At 43.1% G+C, this 18,251-nt stretch overlaps 2 protein-coding genes across 3 annotated transcripts; both read left to right on the top strand.

Moving 5' to 3' along the window:
- The first annotated feature begins 20 nt into the window (after positions 1–20).
- On the top strand, positions 21–1,635 carry c1qtnf9 (C1q and TNF related 9). Its single transcript, XM_071485228.1, has 3 exons — positions 21–423; positions 543–605; positions 831–1,635. Exons 1-3 carry the CDS (start codon positions 237–239, stop codon positions 1,598–1,600), a joined length of 1,020 nt encoding a protein of 339 aa, XP_071341329.1. The 5' UTR covers positions 21–236; the 3' UTR covers positions 1,601–1,635.
- Positions 1,636–3,037: 1,402 nt separating this feature from the next.
- spata13 (spermatogenesis associated 13) lies at positions 3,038–17,926 on the top strand. Of its 2 annotated transcripts, XM_071485224.1 has the most exons (13): positions 3,038–3,177; positions 8,832–10,412; positions 12,151–12,615; positions 13,447–13,591; positions 13,799–13,926; positions 14,216–14,395; positions 14,985–15,164; positions 15,413–15,592; positions 15,711–15,943; positions 16,406–16,535; positions 16,658–17,033; positions 17,187–17,261; positions 17,376–17,926. In XM_071485224.1, exons 1-13 carry the CDS (start codon positions 3,169–3,171, stop codon positions 17,555–17,557), a joined length of 3,864 nt encoding a protein of 1,287 aa, XP_071341325.1. In that variant the 5' UTR covers positions 3,038–3,168; the 3' UTR covers positions 17,558–17,926. The 2 variants fall into 2 exon arrangements, with proteins under 2 accessions (XP_071341325.1, XP_071341326.1); XM_071485225.1 differs by lacking the exons at positions 3,038–3,177; positions 8,832–10,412 and adding an exon at positions 11,343–11,666.
- The last annotated feature ends 325 nt before the right edge of the window (positions 17,927–18,251 follow it).

Below are 18,251 nucleotides of genomic sequence, written 5' to 3'. Positions count from 1 at the left end.
CCTGTCCAAAGTTCTTGTCCAGCTTATGTTTTCTTTGGTTGGTGTCCTGGTTTTCTTTTCTTCCACTGTGCTCTTCTCCAGTGTCCTGTTTGAAGACAATTTAAAGATTCATTGCTGCATGTGTGTATTTTAGAAGGACGTGGTTATGAGGCCAACCATGCACCTGATTTAACTTTGAGTCTAAAGGTTTTTGCTTTGAGGGATATTAGTTTTGTGAGACAGGTGCATCGAAGACAATGATGCAGGTGACGTTTAGGACTACGCTTTTGCTCCTTCTGTTGGTCGTCCGGTGTGTTGCACAGGCAGAAACTCAAGCTAAAGGCTGTGTTTGTGGATACCCTGGAATACCAGGTGACCCTGGGCACAATGGCACCCCCGGTAGAGATGGGCGAGATGGTATTAGAGGTGAAAAAGGTGATCAAGGTAAGTTAAAATGATAAATTTCTCCTTTAGAACCGACTATGTGCACATTTTCCCAAATGTTTAAGCTTAAACTTCACAATTTGTAATAACATTACTATTTATCAATCATCCATGAAAAGGGGAAGTTGGTCCTATTGGACCAGCAGGAAATAATGGCCACAAGGGAGACAAAGGGGAACCTGGTATGTACCTTCAGATTAAATTTCACTGCTGAAAAACAAATGGGTCTTTAAAATAACCTGTTAGAACTTTTGTTTATTTGCACACAGTTTAAAGGAGTTTATGGATATATTTGTTGATCTTTATCTGGCTTTCTGGAATATGTATATACTGCATAGTAAACACTACATATGCTTTTGCACAGTATAATAGAACAGAGGATTTTTTTGTCTGCTTGTCATTAACAGGTACAGTTGGCCCAGCAGGGTTCAAAGGAAAAAGGGGAGATAATGGAGAAAGGGGGCCTCCTGGGAAAATGGGGCCCCAAGGAGTCCAAGGGCCCATAGGCCTTAAAGGAAATAAGGGAGAGCTTGGGCTGCCTGGACCCCAGGGGCCTAAAGGTGATTTGGGGGTGCCTGGACCAAAGGGTCAAAAGGGGGAAATAGGCCTTCAAGGTGACAGAGGTATTCAGGGACCACTGGGACCCCCTGGTAGGCCAGGCCCTAAGGGGGAAATTGGCGTTCCAGGACCCAAAGGCAACATTGGTTATCGTGGGGACAGGGGGACTCGAGGAGAGAAAGGTGATAAGGGCGAGAAGGGAGATGAACTTGTTATCTCTAAAAGCGCCTTCTGTGTGGGACTGACAGCACTAACTAAACTCCCAGCACCCAACGCACCAATCCGCTTTGACAGGATCATTTACAACGAACAGAATCACTATGATACACAAACAGGAAGATTCACGTGCTCTGTAGCAGGCGCTTACTATTTCACCTACCACATCACCGTCTTCTCCAGAAACGTGAAGGTGGTTCTCATGAAGAATGGGGCAAAGATCATCCACACCATGGATAACTACCAGAGCAGTGAGGACCAGGCAGCGGGGGGCGCTGTGCTGCACCTGGCGATAGGGGATAAGGTGTGGCTGCAGGTGGCTGGGGGAGAGCTCTACAATGGGCTCTTTGCTGATGAAGATGATGACACTACCTTCTCTGGATTTTTAATCTTTGCAGCTTGATTACTTTATAATTCTGGTATCAAAAATAAATAAATGAGGAGAGATCAGCCTGTCATTTACTCCAGGACTGTACTTAGCACATATTTCAGGTACTTGTACTTTACTTGAGAATTTCCCTTTTATCCTACTTCTCCCTTATATTTCAAGGGGAAACAAGAGACACTTTACACCACTACATTTACTTTAACTGTACATGAAGTAATTAAGATTTTATATGTAAAACGTGAGAGGCTTATGAATATGTCTCACTGTCACAGATTAAGTAGTTCAAAACAGCTCTATCTATCTTAATAAACTACAGCTATAAAATGCTTGTTACACATTAAGGTATTACCAAATTTTCAGCTTTTTTTTTGTTTTTGATACTTTAACTATATTTTGCTGATAATATTTCCACACTTTTACTTTAGTAATGGAGGACTTTTACTTGTAATGGAGTATTTGACACTGTTGTATTATTAGTTTAAGGTAAAAGATATGAATGTCCTCCCACTACTGGTTTTGTGAGTAGGCTACATGGTCAATCAGTCAAATTAGTTTTCTTACAAGATCTTGAACATGTATTGAAATGATTATGTCAGTATCAGCCTGCAAATTAAATATACATTAAAAGATTAACTGGCGGTGTGTCATTTTTACCTCTACTTTTTGTTCTTCCTCCATGTTTGTTGTATAAATAGCCTAATAAAGAGCAACTATTTCTAAGTCACCCTTTCTTCCTCTGGTATTTGGGGATAGGCATGCACAACAAAAATACCTGAGATAAAACTTGTCTTGGCATGACACAATGACATGACACAAGGAAGACATGCAACACCAACTGGAAGACCCAGTCTTTTTTTGTCTTCAGTGAGCCGCAGGAAGTGGGGAGCAGCATTGTCTTATTCTTTTTTTTTTTTTTTTTTCCTCAATGAACCGCGTTCAACAGTGGGCGTGGTCTTGTGGTTACGGACTAATCTATTGAATCCTGATTGGCTGTCAGCGGAATGGTCACGCCGCGGTCAACCAGTAACCTCGATCGTAACCTCTCGAAACCCCGCCCCCTTGCAAACACTGCAACAAGTGCATTAATGATGCTTGGCAGCTCAATCCTCCAAGAAAGACCTCTTCAAGCTGGAGTCAGCAGCAAAATTATGAGCTTTTCGTGAAAAACCTCGGATGATACAACGTGTTTCAGGTTTTTTTTTTCCCCCCCCCGCTGACCTCACTACCAGCACTTTTTGCCGGTCGGCGAAAGCGAAATTAGAAACCGCAGGACTTGCGCAATTTAGAAGAAGTTTATCAGTGAGCCCGTCAGCTAGCTCAAGTTGCTAGCCCAGTGTGTTTAAGAGTCAGCCAGCCATTTGTCTCAATATGTTGCGGGGTAAGTAGTTAGCAGAAGCAGCGCACTTGGTGCTTTTTTTTTTTTTTTTTTTTACCCGACATGTTTTTGCGAGAGGACAACGAATGCGAGGCAGCAAGAAGTTGGACCTCAGAGAAACCCAGACGACTTCATTATTATGGTTGAACAACAAAAACAGCTGCTTTGTTGATGCGACGAAAAGGTCAGGAGGACAACATCAGCGACTATGAGCAGGGTGAGCAAAAGTTTTGTTGTTTTCTAATAACTCCGCAGTGGCAGGTGGTTTAATTCACAAACAATTAATTTTACATTTATATTATTCCTTGATCGCATTACAGCTGTGGTGATGTTCCCGCTTGTGTTCTCGGGTAAAATGGGACCAGAGGGGGTTATTGTAGTGCATTACAGCCCTGGTTGTTATAGTGATGTGGGAGATGCCAGGCTGTGCAGGGAGTTGGTGAAGGAGGGGTTGGGGGGCCAGCAACTACAAAGAGCTTTATGGCCAAAGAAAGTTAATTAATGCAGAAATAAATAAGCAGTTTGGCCCTGAGTTCTTTATGAGCTTAGAAAACTACTCAATATAATCCCCTTTCAGAGCTCCTTGTTTTCAGAAACTATTTCATTCTGAGCAGGTACTAACATGGCTACAGTTCTTGCAGGAGTTATCTTCTCCCAATTAAACCAATTAAATTGAACCAGTTGTCATTTCTCCCCAGACAGACTTTTGTGCTGGAGGTAAAATCTGCTGTCTAGATCATTCACTGTTAAACACGCCGTAGGTCAGAGTCTTCTGCTTTACAATGCCCCAGAACTCATTTTTACAACAGGACACTGCAAGCACTATACTACTGTATAATTTTATACTAGGGCACTTTATCTTTTACACCCCATTATAATTCTGTCTCATGAGGCAAAATATAACACCTTGTGCTTTGTTTGTGTGCTTTATGAATCTGATCTGCTTTAGTTTGATTCCTTTTGGACTGCTGTCCATAGGACAAGCAAATAAATGTTCTTTGTAACATCAGCCAGCGATTGTCAGTGCTGTGACTCAGTTAAGTAAAAGTGCATCATTCGCACCAGGGAAATAGTGTGCTCATTGTTGTTGTAAAAACAGAGCTTTTAAATCTTAAGTAGAAGCTCTTCCCAAGCTCACAAACTAATGGGAACTGTTACAGTTTGTCACAGATTCCTGTACCATACTGGTTGATTTGAGCTCTTGAGAAGATTTGTGTTTTCTGAATGTTGATGTTTGGTTATTGTTGTACTGCAGTCGGGTTACACTGTTGACAGTGAGGCTCTTGTGTTTTGTCCTCGCTAAGCCTTGTGCACTGTGTGCGGTTAGATTTCTGGGTATCTGTCTCTATGACAGTTTAGAGCAGATCAGGTGAGTAAGTGGCTGTGTGTGTCTGTGTGTGTGTCTGTGTGTGGTGACACTCCCTGGCTTGGCCTGTGCTTGTACTTCCCACGCTTTATAGAAAGGGGCGTGGCATCTCCTCTTCTCATTTTTTTCTGCCAGGCTAAAAAATGAGGAACTAGGTCATGGCCAAATATGAGACTTTAACCAGAAGACTGAACCAGAGCCTGTGTGCTCACCTGATCCAGACAGGACATGTTGCAGGGCAGGACATGCTGTGCCAACCAGTGCCATAAAGAACAATAGATAGTGGATTGTTAGCAATTTCAGATTTTAATTTGTTCACTCTTTAACGACCCTGTTGGTGCATGTTAACTTTTATTTCTTAATTTTCATCCTGAAACCATGGAGTACATCTAAGCCAAGTTGCCCCCTGCAGTCAAGTCCTGGTGGGCTGTTTACAAGCTTTGGGTGTCACTCTCAGTCAGTGCTGAATAGTCTGGTTGTCTCCCTGATTAGGCTATCATGTGTAGATGTAACCCGTCCTGAACACAGACTGGTAAAGCTCCGCTAATCAGATTATTACTGGGAAGGAAGAGGAATAGGCTATACACACACAAACATACACACTCCCACTCCCACACACTGTTCCCTCACACAGAAGATTTCCCTCAGAGTCCACTTGCTGACACTTTTAATCTTCGCGTGGAAAAAGGCCAGGCGGCTGGCTGACAAGGCTAAACCGATTCTTCTATGGATTCAAATATTTTAGACAGAATATTATGAAGTCTTACCTAATCTTGCCATACAATCACATTCACGTTCACACTTTCATTTAAAAGACTCCATGCAGTGAACTTTTTCTCTAGTGCTCAACATATGTTCATCTTAAATTTCACAGAACCCTGATTTTGCACACTGATTACAGATACGCTAATCAGCCAGTCTGTACTTTAAAACACCATGTGGTGTTGTTTTAGGACATCCTGGAAATACGTCTTCCTCACAGCTTTTATTCATCGAGACAAGTAGGCAACCAGTAAAGTGACAGCTTACGAAGGAATTGCAGTGTTGCTCCAGGGTGATTGTGTGTCTCAGAGTTAAGCCAGAGAATGAAAATGACAGAAAGTCTTACTTTCCCTTGATACGCCCTGTCTGGTGGTTTTTCAGTTTAATGCTCAGTTCATTTTGACCTAATGACGTTTATCCTCGCCTCAGGCAGGACATAACTCTGCAGAGGTGAACTATGGGCAGGAGGTCACCTATCACTTTGTATTTTTGACTCCTTATATAACTACCTGTGTTTTCTAGCCAAACAGGAAGGGAGTCAATGATTTTAAAAGCTTCCTCCCCGCTCAACTCTGTGCATACATGTGTGTGAGTGCACATGCACATGCACTATGTGAAAGGATGCTCAACTATTTGCGCACGTGTTTTTGGAGTGCATGCTTTTAGCCTTTGTGTACATGTTTATGTATCTTGGTGCGTGTTCATCCTTGTCTCTGGGAGTCTAATCTTGAGGCTGGCTCCAGCTGGCTGCCATGTGTGTGTGGGGGGGGGGGGACTCCTGCCTGAGCTCTTAATTAACTCTGGACCAGGGCCCCAGTGTGCCGCTCCCATCCACTGCTTAACAGGAGGAAGCCGGAGAGCAGCACTGATCCTGGTACGCAGGAAGGCAGAGCAAAGATGATACAGCACAGTTATACATACTATACATGATCTGCATATACGTGATGGCGTCATATTAATGCGTATGTAAGTAATATTTGTCTGGATGTTCCAATATGCATTGTTGTAGACATGGACCTAGATGCTGTTTTACATAACATATTTTATTTGCATAGTTTATTTTTTGTCATTTCAGAAGAAAAAGATGTCAATGTTTTTGATGTTTTGAAATTTTAAATTCTGATCTGTACTTTTGAAAGAGTCGAACAAAATTAAAGATGCTTTTGGAAATGCAGCATATATTGCATAGTATGTACTGTGTACAGTATAAATGCAGTGCCTTAAGTAAAAAGCAGTACAACTTACCTTTACTTCTTTATCTATAAAGAGAAAACTGCTTTTCATAATTAAGGAAACTGCAGTTGTTATTGTTGAATTTGTTTTGTAAAACTCTGCTAACAGACACATTAATGCAACAGTGAAACAAGTGTGTGGACTGTGCATACAAAAGCTAACCACACTAAGCTTACCATTGAGATTGTTACATTAAGTCTATATGAAAAATACAATAAGGTTCATAAAACCATCACCAGTTTTAGAAGGCATTGTCACAGGTACTAGCATGCTGTGCAGTTATTGATGCATTATGCACATAAGTTGTTGATGTTTAAAGTCTGTGTTGTCCTCTTGTGAAATGGTCACCACCTGTGTTAGCCTGCTTCTGATGCACAGCACTGCCAAGTATTAGCAGACGCCAACTGGCCTGTGACAGTTGGCGCCTAGTGTGGGGAGAGAACATAAAGGCGTTTTGAAGGATGGCACAGCCGAGAAAACGGCTGATAGCATGACATGAGTATTCAAATAAAAACACGGTACCTAAGCTGTAGAGATTCTTTCCCTAACTCTTATCTTTCTGTTTGGAAAATAGATGGAATTATTGATTCTGTCTTTTTTTTCCAGTTACCCCTCAACGTGATTCCTCCGTAGCTGAGGAGGAGAAAGTACAAGAAGACAATTCAGCATTGTTTTGAAAGCCGCACATTGTTCGTGAGGGGTGTTTACTGTCTGTCAGCAGTGGTGCTTGGCAGCGGTGGCTCTGTGTTTACATAAGTGCTCGGTGTGATGGAGCGAGCTGGTTGAAGTGACAGCAGATTCCACAGAGTTTGACTGAGGAAGCCCATCTGCTGCTGAGCATGCTCGAGGACGGGAGGTATGGGAGCATTCCAGGATCCCTGCAACTCCCTGCGTGTGCATACAGTAACAGTTTGAGGCAATGCTGCCTTCAACCCTTGAAAAATTGTCATCAGTCTGTGTTGATAAATCGATGTTGACAATTAAATATGTGAATGATATTGACAATATTTGGGGTGTTATTAAAAGCTTTCCTTCCAGAAATGTAAAAGTGTCAGTGATAATGTGATTGTAGTAACAATCACTTATTTTTTAGCATTATAAGCAGCATATACATACACAAAAATAGACTACAATACATAAACATTTATTATATTTTCATATTATAGTGTATTCAAAACATGAAAAATAAGCATTTTACTGTAATATATTATCCTAATAACCAAAATCTGAGATGTCTGATCTCACACCATGATTTTAATATCATAACCATCATCCTAGGTTGTATAACAGTGTGGGAAATGTTTGTATACAACACGGAAAGGACAACCCACTTCGAAATATTTGTAAGTGTCAACATTGGATGATACATTTCATAGTGATTCAATACACGATGTAGTCATTATCATCAATAGATTGTCATCTCCATTGTCTAGTCATTCAACAGTTTATTTTTGTTCTTATTTTTGTTATATAATCTTCATAAGTCAGTTGCCAGCCATAAAGGGACTGTGGTGTATGATTATGTGGCCTTTTGAACACCAGCCAAAACTGATGAATCCAGTCATAAAGAGACCTGGAGAAAGTCTGACTGTTTGAAACAGACAGTGGGTCTTGTTCGCAGGAGACATCTTGACGTGTCACAGAAGTACAGGTGTGGATAATAAAAAGAAATAGGGCTGAATTCCATTTAGTTGCTTCAGTGTCAGGGTCCTGTGCATGCAGGATCACTGTCACACTGTTATGGTTTAGTGCACAACTCAATATAACACCTGTGCTTTTCTTACTATGACAAACCAAAATGTCTGCTGTGAAAACCACCTGTTGGTAGCAAATCTATACAGACTAACGACTAAAGCTCTCTGTGTGTTACCATGAAGGGTTGCAGTGTGGCACTGATTCGATGGCCATACAGCCCTCCCCCTCCACATCACCTCATCATCAACGTAATCTGGAGAAAACTGGGCAATTTATTGCATTAATCACAATGGATTAGCAAATTTCATTGCTTAGTCACGCTCACAAGGCCCCACTTCAAAGGCTCAGCTGCATTAGCCACTGCCCTGAACGACACACACACACACATACACACGTAAAGCTGAACTTAGCACAGCACCACCCCAACTTGGGCCTCAGCTCTCCTTGGACATTGAAATACAGCACCAAGGACAAATGCACTCATTTTCTGCTTATCTGTGTCTCACCCTTTCTTCCCTCCATTCCTCCTCTATTACATACTAACACAGAGGACACTGTACTGTAAACACTCAATAGTTAATTCTCATGCTTCCATCCCCTTAGCATACTGCATGTACTTTTCATGCTGATTATTTTTCATGACCTTCCTGTGCAGCAGTATTACTCTAATGATATATTTGTTATTAATTTTTAGAATAAATATGTCTCTATCTAGTTATCTGCACGTTTAATTTAATCCTAGCAAACACTGAAAGGGATTCTTCTCTTATGCAACATGCAGAGGTCATTAAATGAATCTCTTTTTGGTTTTGCAGGCAGAACAAAAGGACAGAGGCTTGTCCACAAGCGAAGACTCTCTCCTATGCCTCCACAACTCCAAAGCTGACCCGCTGATCCGAAGCCGACCCCTCAGTGATATTTATCCATTTCAGAGTCAGTGTGACAGAAGTGCAGTCCCATATCTGTTGTCTGGGTGTGGCGCCCAAGTACAGCCAGTGACTGCAGGTCCTCTCACTGATGAGAACAAACTGAACGGCATAAACTCCTCCGCTTGGACCAACCCAGTTATAGGTCAACCTGAAGGAAAGCCTTACTCCTCAAGAATTATGAGGCTTTTTTCTAACTCGAGGAAGGGCCCTGTCCCTGCTCATAGTCCAACCGCTGACACTCCCACCTCAGTCCACAGCAAAGACAGCAACAGTGGCCCCCAGTCCTGGTCGGGACTTTCAGGACTTGGTGTTGTGGACTCCTTCAAAAAGCTCCGCTCGTCTGTGCTGCAGGGTATTCAGAGTAAAGGGGCATCAAACCTTGATGGAGAGCATGTTCTTTCATCAAATCAAGAAATGGCTAACGGCGCAATTGTGGCCAACACTGACCCTGTTCTGGATGATGGAACAAATCATTCAAAGACAGCAGAGGGACAAAGTGTGTCTAATCGAAATTTTACTGGACAAAATTTGGCTTTAATGAGCCAGTGTGGCTCAGATATTGAGGACTATGATGATGATGATAATGATGAAGGAGATGGTCTCACACGCAATTCACGATTCTCAAGGAGTATGAGGAGAGCATATGGAGCAGGACGTATTTCTTTACTTGACATGGGCAATGGGAGAGTTGCAGGAAGCAGCAAAGGTGAAGCTGCAGACGGTCAGAAACCAGATCAGACGTCCACGGTCAACGTCCAAACAGAGAGCGTGAACAACACGAATGTGAAGGTGCTGAACAGGATGAGCAAAAGCGCAGAAAATCTTCATATATTTAAGACACCATTCAGACGCAAAGCCCCATCTCCAGGTCCCCCTTCACCTCAGGAAGACCCTCAGAGGACTACCACATCAAACAGGACACCAAGCATCCAGAGAACAGCCAGCGCCTCCTCAGTGGACCTTCGAAGCCACGCTGTTGACCGCAGGAGGAGCCCCGTGAAAACCAAGGGCCCGATGCTGAAGCTAGTGGGGAGCATGACTGACCTAACTGCCCGACGGAGGAGAAGTCCCTCCCCGAGCCCTACATCTCCATCTCCCATGTCACCCCTGAGCCGTCTCCACGACGACTACTCCCGCCGTGTGCCTTGCCTACAGACCAGTGAACGACAACGCCGGCCTTCGCCTGTCAGAGCACGGGTCATGTCTGTCGAACACGTGCCGCTGGTTCATCATCAGCCTGAATACGACGTCACCCCAGAGCAGCACCAGGTCCTCATCAGCCCGGTTTCTGCGGAGCCCACAGAGACTACAGAGACTTCACCTGGTATCTCTGCTCATTGTGAGTTGCAGGCCGTAGCCACAACAAGTGGTTATAAACAGATGGCAGCTTGCGATTCACCTCCACTCAGCCAAAAAGAGCCTTCACAACAACAAGAACAGACGGAGGTCAAGTCGCTACCAAACAAGGTAAGAGAGTGAGTCGGCAAATCATGTGCAGAAAGAGGACAGGAGGCTGAAATAATTCAGTTTTCTTGGCACATTCATATATAGTTTTTTTTTTATTAGTCAGTATTGCTCCACCTGTTCATCTAGTCTTGGCTCAGGAGATATTCTTTTACACCACCACACAATACTGATGACATCAAGCTTGGTTTTTATCTTTATGCAACTGGCTGCTGTGATTACAGAGCTTTTCACTGCTTACAGATGCACAAGATGTACTGCAGCTAAAAGACAACAAAGCTGCAAAATGTTTCGCACTATCACAACCTGGAGCACCCTTAATCAAAGCAAATAGAAGCATGGGATCGGAAATCATTAGGGTGACAAGTGCTCTTTTTAAGTTTCAGTGAGGAAGGAAGCACTGAAAGACAGAGGAAAGATTTACTCTCTTGCTTATCATGTAGAATAGTGCAATCATTAATGGATGCTAATCTTCCAGTTGAATGGCATTGACCCTTGTCTTAGGAAATGAAATGATTTTATGAAGTGATCTTTGAATCTGGCACGATTCTAACCCACTGAGATAAACTCTCATGTCAGCGTGATACTCGTCAGTATGGTGCTCGTATGCTAAAAGACTTGGAGCTTGTGGTCCAAAGTCCGCTTTAGCGTCAAACAAATAGTGACATGGGCATAATGTTGCTTCACCCTCCGTTTCCTGTCAGTTGTGTTTGATATACTGACTTCTGCTGCAGCAGGGTCACATGCTGAAGCCAGCTGTTCTATGCTACCAGGCACACTGAAGGAGCAGACACAGTTAATGATTAGGCTTTGTTTATGATTAGTGGCCCTTGCGCAAAAGAGCTCCATAGTCCTGTTGCTGTGGGAGGGTAGGTGACTGTGAGTAAGTACATCCCCGCCTCACTTCTCCCCCCTTCCCTCTAGCTGCAGCCCAGTGGATCAAAGTCCAGCACCATGGACACTGGGCCTGGGACAGCAGGCAGCACCACCAGGCAGACAGGACTACAGACACACTTTTGTAGAGAAATGTTTTTTGGTGAAAGAGAAGGAGTTTGCCTTTGAAGATGAACAAGAAAAGCCAGATTTGTTTACTTTAGAAATCAGGTGGCTTTTATTAGCCTCCAAAGAAACCGAGGGACTTGGCCTTGAGGGCTCAGGCAGGTCAGTGTTTGAGTGTTTTTCACAATGGTGCTGGTCCATTGTGTGCCTTTCCAGTGTTTATGCCGGGGACCAGACCCAGATCGAGAAAACCTAGAGGTGAGGTTTGATATCGTTGGTTGACTAACAGACTTATAACAACAATTTCTAAATGAGTAACTATTTGCCAATATTTGACCATTGAGCACACAGTGCTCGCTGACATACTCACAGTATGATAACATTTAATTGTGGAATATTTGTGCAATTTCTGTTGCAGTTCTTTGTTTGAATTTGATAAGCATACGGGGTTGATTGTGTTCAGTACATGGAGACAATCACTGTGTGAACTTGAAAACTGTCAAATGCTAATCAAGTTTCTCACGAGAATCCTGTTTAAGTTCACTGAAATAGTTTCACACTCATTCTTGTGGTTCTGCCTTGTTTCTGCAGTTACTCCACTTGGGACTTTTATGACTTGCAGTACTTTTTTGCTCTGTTTCTGATTAACAGATGTTCTTTCCAGCAGACATGATGTTCAACATCTCTGTGCATTGCAGGTCAGTGAACAGGCGAGTTTTGAACCTTTTCCTTTGATCCTTAGGTGACATCAGAACAAGGGAGAGAAGCACTTCTCCAAACAGATGAAGTCTCTCCAACAAACAGCAGCAGCACACCTCCTGTCTCCCCAACATGCCTCTCGGAGTCATCCACATCGCCCACATCATCCACAAAGGCACCCTCGACTCCCACAGAAACATCCTCCGTCAAGCCCAGACGAAGGACCGGGCATCCGAGACCTCGGCCCATTTCTGACTATGGGCAGCTCATTTCCAGGAAGCACTCCATTCCTGAGGAAGCTGCAGAACTACATGCTGAGGAAAGGACAGACACCACATCACTGCATAAAGACTGCAGTGATAATGATACCTTTGGGAATGGAGAGAGCCCTGGGAACTGCAGCATGAACGGGGATGTTCAGTGCAGGAGGCATCGACCCATCTCAGTGATAGGAGTCGTGGATGTGTTCCCTCCTGATGCTGAGGAGAAGGATGACCGCCTTCCCTCTGTAAGCTGCTACAGTTATAGTTTTGACCCACCAAAGTATACTGTAATTCAAAATGTGAATTGTTCAGTTGATTGTTACCATTGTCTGTAGGACTTTACTACATAAACTTTCATCTGGTCAAGTGTTGAACTGAGCTTAAGCACAAGATGATCTGTTATTTCATCAAATAATTACACTCTTGGTCATTAGTGTATTGGAACTGTGATGTCCAAAATATTAAAAAATACTGTATTCCTTTCACATTGTTAGGAAAAAAAACCCCAAAAATACTGGAGATCAGATCAGTCTAGACTGATATTCTCTGATTTTATGTTTTCAAGCAGAAAACGTGTTTGTAACGCTTACAGACATAGAAAGTTAAGTGGGAAAGTAGTGCTTTGCAGGTGGTACCTTTTAAAAACAATATTTTCCCACTTATAATGTTAAACACGATTGTACCAAATCAAATATGTACTAAATAACTTAAAAAATTAAAAAAAATAAATAAAAGCCAAAAAGAATAAACAAAAACAGAGGAAGTCAGGATGCTTGTACAGCTCAGGGGTTAAAGACGTCAACCATTAATAACAACAACATGAACATTTTGTTGCATGTCTTCCTAATTGTCTGTCATATCTCTCTGCTATCTGTAACAAAGGCTGAAAATACTCCAGAAAGTTCTTAGAAATAAACAAGTCCTAAATTATTATTCAAGGTTCTGATAAAGTTTGATCAAGTTCAAGAGGTCGCAGGCTGTTTTTCTGGGACATTCAGTTATCATGTAGGTAGTGAAAGTCAGAGAAACTGAGCTCTTTCTAAAACCCAGCATGTCTCCTTTTGTCCTCTCTGCAGCCCTTGTCACGGCCGCCCATCCCCTCCCATCAGGTGCCCCCCTACAGAGCAGTGTCTGCCAGGTTTCGCCCCTCAGCCCTCTCCCAGAGCACCCCCATCGGACTGGATCGTGTTGGACGACGAAAGCTCCACAGAGTGCTCAGCGGTGAGAGCTGGGGTTGTTGTTATGTGACGAGGGATCACAAATTTTTAGTCTGTGGGAAAACTGCAGTCTGGGAATGTCAATATGTGTGCTGGAGGGAAATATTGGTATAGAGCCAGGTGTGGGTGTGCTTGCATCTGTGGCTTGTTCTGAGGATGTCTTGAGTTTTCAGCTCCACAAGGTTGTTTAACCTCTTTCTATATGTTGCAGATGGTGTGTCTGAGTGCTCGGCGACACTTGATGACAGCGTGAGTGAGGAGGAGGAGGGTAGCTTTGATGAGCTCACTGATGTCACGCCCTACCTCCAGCCAGGGGTGGAGATCTCTGTGCTCATCGAGGTGAGGCTGAGGAGGGTAACTCACTTGTCACATTACAACACTCACAAAACATCGTCTCCAAGACTGTGGATTGAATTTATGATGCCATGTTTATCTAGTTTCGTGCATGCCTCATGAACAGCCATGTGAAAATGTTTCTCTGTGTGTGTTTTCAAGATGTTTGGCCACAGTTCAGCACAACACACAACCTCTGCAGTGTCCACAAGTCTAGACATAATCTTAAATGTTAGACATGGGCTTAGCCTGCATGTAATTGTATCTTTATCTTATCTGTGTGTGTGCTACTCAGTGGATAAGCTCAGGCCACACGGTGTATGCTGAGGCTCTCTGGGACCATGTGACCATGGAGGAGCAGGAACTGGCCTTCAAGGCTGGAGATGTTATCCGCGTCCTGGATGCCTCACATAAGGATTGGTGGTGGGGCAGGGGGGCTGACAGGGAGGCCTGGTTCCCCTCCAGCTTTGTGAGGGTAAGTGGGCCATCTGACCTGCGTGTCTGATGAATGTTTTCTCTCCAGACTTGCAAACTGGTTTAGCTCCAAACAAACCTCACACGCCCTCTTAACAGTTTGTGTGGAAGAGTTCAAACCTCAGATGTTCAACTGGTTTCTGTGGTGACCAGAGCTGATTGACAGCTGAGCCTTGATTAGACAGGCTGTTGTTAACCATGATGAGGTTATTTGATTGGCCGACGGGCATCTGCTGTGTAATTGCCCGTGACTGAATCAATGTTGCAGAACAGCAACTGGTTAAACTTACACATGCTGTTACCATAGTGATGTGGACTAGATCTGAGTCTTTTGTAGTTTAAGTAGTTGTTGTCCTCCCTTTTGTTATTCTGTTCATTTCAACTTCATTAAATCACAGAAAACTGTCACAATCACCAAATATTTTAAAGTTGTTTGATAATGTGGAGACTGAAGAAAATAATTGGTCTAGATCTGTTTGGAAAACTAATCCTGACTCAAAGTTGGCTTTTAACAGACACACTTACTTATGATTTCTTAATTTGAATGTTGCTCAGGAGGTTTTGTTTTGTTTGTGGTGGATGTATTTCAGGTGCGAGTGAACCAGGAAGACTCGAGTGCAGAAAGTGTAGAGAGTGTAGCGGACCAGGAGGATCTGACTCCCAGGGACACGCACAGCTCTCAGCATAAGGAGCAGATGAGAACCAATGTGGTTCAGGAAATCATGAATACTGAACGCATCTACATCAAGCACCTTAAAGACATCTGTGAGGTATGAGCCTCAACATTTAACTCTTGGGCTGCTGCTCCTGTCACATTTGTCCTGAGGACATGTTTCACATTATTCAGTACATTTTCTTCTCAACTTTTGTCATAGAATATTTAATAAGCTGCATTTTATTTAAGAAATGACTGTAAGAAATCTATATAAAGGCACCTTATGCTAAGATGAAACTCCACCATCCAGAACCAGCTGTAACAGTGTTATTGTAACATATATGTTTTTATGTATCTCTTCAGGGTTACATCCGCCAGTGCCGTAAACACCCGCAAATGTTCACTGAGCTGCAGTTGAAGACCATCTTCAGCAACATAGAAGACATCTACAAATTCCAGAGGCAGTTTCTGAGAGACCTGGAGAAGAAGTACAACAAAGACCAACCACATCTCAGTGAAATAGGCTCCTGTTTTCTCTTGCAGGTAACAGCCACATGCAAAATCTTCCACAATTCACTGCATCACCTTGTAACTGATGTATTTATCTGATTCAGGAGCTCAAAATTTTCATTGAACGTTTTTCTGTTTTTTTTTTCCCTAGGGGGAGGGCTTCTCTATCTACTCAGAGTATTGTAACACTCATCCTGCCGCCTGTGCTGAGCTGCAGCGCCTCATGAAGTTGGGACGATATAAACATTTCTTTGAGGCCTGTCGTCTCCTCCAGCAGATGATTGACATCTCCATTGCCGGATTCTTGCTCACACCCGTCCAGAAGATCTGTAAATACCCCCTGCAGCTGGGAGAGCTGCTCAAGTACACCCCTAAAGACCACAGGTACTCCTTAGGAAATTAAATTCATCACTTCTCTACTTACAGTAAACTGCTTTTTTATCTCCCAGCACTAATTGTAGATTTCAAACATCTTTATTTCAGTATTTGCATGAAGTGAGGGTTCTGTCTTTGCATGAATCCACCAGAGATAGTAAAAAGTCTTTTCATTAACCCCACGCTAGCATGTACAAAATTATATACAGTATAGAGGTCATAAGTTATCTACTTCAGTGTTAACGTTGTTAATTGCTGTGCGATCCAAAAATGCCTGTTGCTATGGATACAACTCGCAGCATTTCACCTTAAATAAAGAACTCGTGGCGGTTTTATTACAGCAGGTTTGTTATTACTTTTCCAATGCTGACGATGAAAGCAGTGTGTTACTCTAAATGGAAATGTCTCTTCTATCAATTTTATGTCTTTGCTGGGCCTTATGCTCACTGTTCTGTCGCTGATTTATTGCAGTGACTACAGCGGCGTGAGCAAAGCATATGAGGCTATGAAGAATGTGGCCAGTCTGATAAATGAGAGGAAGAGACGGCTAGAGAGTGTTGACACCATCGCTCACTGGCAGGTCGCCATTCTGCGCTGGGAGGTGATCATGACTACTGAATATAAATCCAGGTTTTATTCTGGTTGTGAATTACAGGCAGTCTGTATGTTTTCCTGATCATATGTAAAGAGTGCTGCTTTATATTGTGTAAATTGTTGTTGTAGGGACCTGATGTGCTGGAGCGCAGCTCGGAGCTGATCCACTCTGGCGAGCTGACTCGAATCGTCCGACAAGGCAAAATGCAGCAGCGCAGCTTCTTCCTATTTGACCATCAGCTGGTCTTCTGCAAAAAAGACGTCCTGCGCAGAGACCTGCTCCACTACCGTGGACGGCTGGATATGGACCAGACCGAGGTAGTGGACGTGCCCGACGGGCGGGACCCAGACCTGGGCCTGACCCTGAGGAACGCTCTGCGCTTGCGCCACGCCTCCACTCTGGAGTTAGTGTGTGTGCTGTGCTGCAGGAAGGCGCAGGACAAGCAGAGGTGGTTTGAGGCTTTTGCCAAGGAGAGACACAGAGTCAAGGAAGACCAAGAGATGGGTGAGTCAAGTCGGATTCCTTTCACTCGTGATACAAAACAGCTACTGTGGGTAGATGTCAAGTAAAAGGTGAAGAGGGTAAAAAGATTGTTGAAGAAGGGGGTGGTTGGAAATATTTTGACCTGAAGGTGTGTTTGTGTGTGTTTCCTGGCAGGAATGGAGATCAGTGAAGAGCAAAGAAAACAGGCTATTGTTAATGCCAGAAGAGGCAAACAGGGAAAGATCAAACGTAAGGAAAATATTTCTCTTAATGCTGTTAAGCCACTCTTTATTTAATTCTTTTCAATTTAATTAGCTCCTTATTTGTAATTTTGACTTTTTGTTTTGCCTGTCCACCTTTTAGCCATTGGTTACTCTGGTTCTGTCCCACCCCACCACCAAAACCTTCACCCACTTCACCAGCGTCACATCACCATTCCAACCCGCGTGCCTCAGCAGCAGGTCTTTTCACTGGCCGAGCCCCCAAAAAGAAAGCCTTATCACCTGTTGTACAGCATCACTCGCAACACCTTTTTCAGGAAATGAGGCTCCCTCATCCTTTTTTTTTCCTCTGTGCATGATCTGAGCACGCCCAAACCGTCCTGAAGACTCTAAGAACACTTTATTTTTTTCTGTATTTTCCTGTCTGTGAATGTACTATCAAGTTTTGTTTTTGTGCCTCATGTGTCCTTCTTTGTGTCTATTTTTGTTGCTTGTTGAAGTCCAGTGCCTTCACTTCGTATGGGGCATGACAAAAGTGTTAAAATACTGACTCTGTCCATTTTGTTGGTGTGTTAAAAATGCTGCTCACTAAAGCCCATGAAACCCCACCCCAGTGTCTTATTAATTCCAGCTGAAAGATTTTTTTTATTTTAATTATGACAACGATGTATATTCTGCTTTTACATTGACAAACATGGTTTTAGGTTATTTCACAAAGGCTGGACCCTTTTTTTTTTTTTTTTTTTTGAGTCTGTCACCCCTGAGCACCAAACAGCCAGAGGATAAATTAACTGACACATTCATCCACTCTGTTAACAGTGTAAATAAAACTCTTGTACAAACATACAAAATGAGAGTGTTGTCACTTTAAAATAGCTGTTTGCTTATGCAACAAGCCACCAGCAAATAATTGTTTGCGTCTGTGTCTGAATATTGGCTGATGTGACTTTGATAAAAGTCATGGATAGAAGTTAATGAATGAAACATTAGCCATAGAACTGGAGGAGGGACGTTGCCG

This window comes from Trachinotus anak, unplaced genomic scaffold (assembly GCF_046630095.1).
Source record: "Trachinotus anak isolate AG129_WGS33_773 ecotype Australia unplaced genomic scaffold, CSIRO_AGI_Tana_v1 ptg000009l, whole genome shotgun sequence".
Lineage (NCBI taxonomy): Eukaryota > Metazoa > Chordata > Actinopteri > Carangiformes > Carangidae > Trachinotus > Trachinotus anak.
This window is presented reverse-complemented; position numbering and strand designations above follow the sequence as displayed.

Coding starts and splice junctions, on each gene's coding strand:
- spata13 (XM_071485224.1), top strand. Junction 15,593..15,710: donor GCTCCTGTTTTCTCTTGCAG/GTAACAGCCACA, acceptor TTTTTTCCCTAG/GGGGAGGGCTTCTCTATCTA. Junction 16,536..16,657: donor TCGCCATTCTGCGCTGGGAG/GTGATCATGACT, acceptor TTGTTGTTGTAG/GGACCTGATGTGCTGGAGCG.
- c1qtnf9 (XM_071485228.1), top strand. CDS start 237: ATGATGCAGGTGACGTTTAGGACTACGCTTTTGCTCCTTCTGTTGGTC. Junction 424..542: donor AGGTGAAAAAGGTGATCAAG/GTAAGTTAAAAT, acceptor ATCCATGAAAAG/GGGAAGTTGGTCCTATTGGA. Junction 606..830: donor GGGAGACAAAGGGGAACCTG/GTATGTACCTTC, acceptor TGTCATTAACAG/GTACAGTTGGCCCAGCAGGG.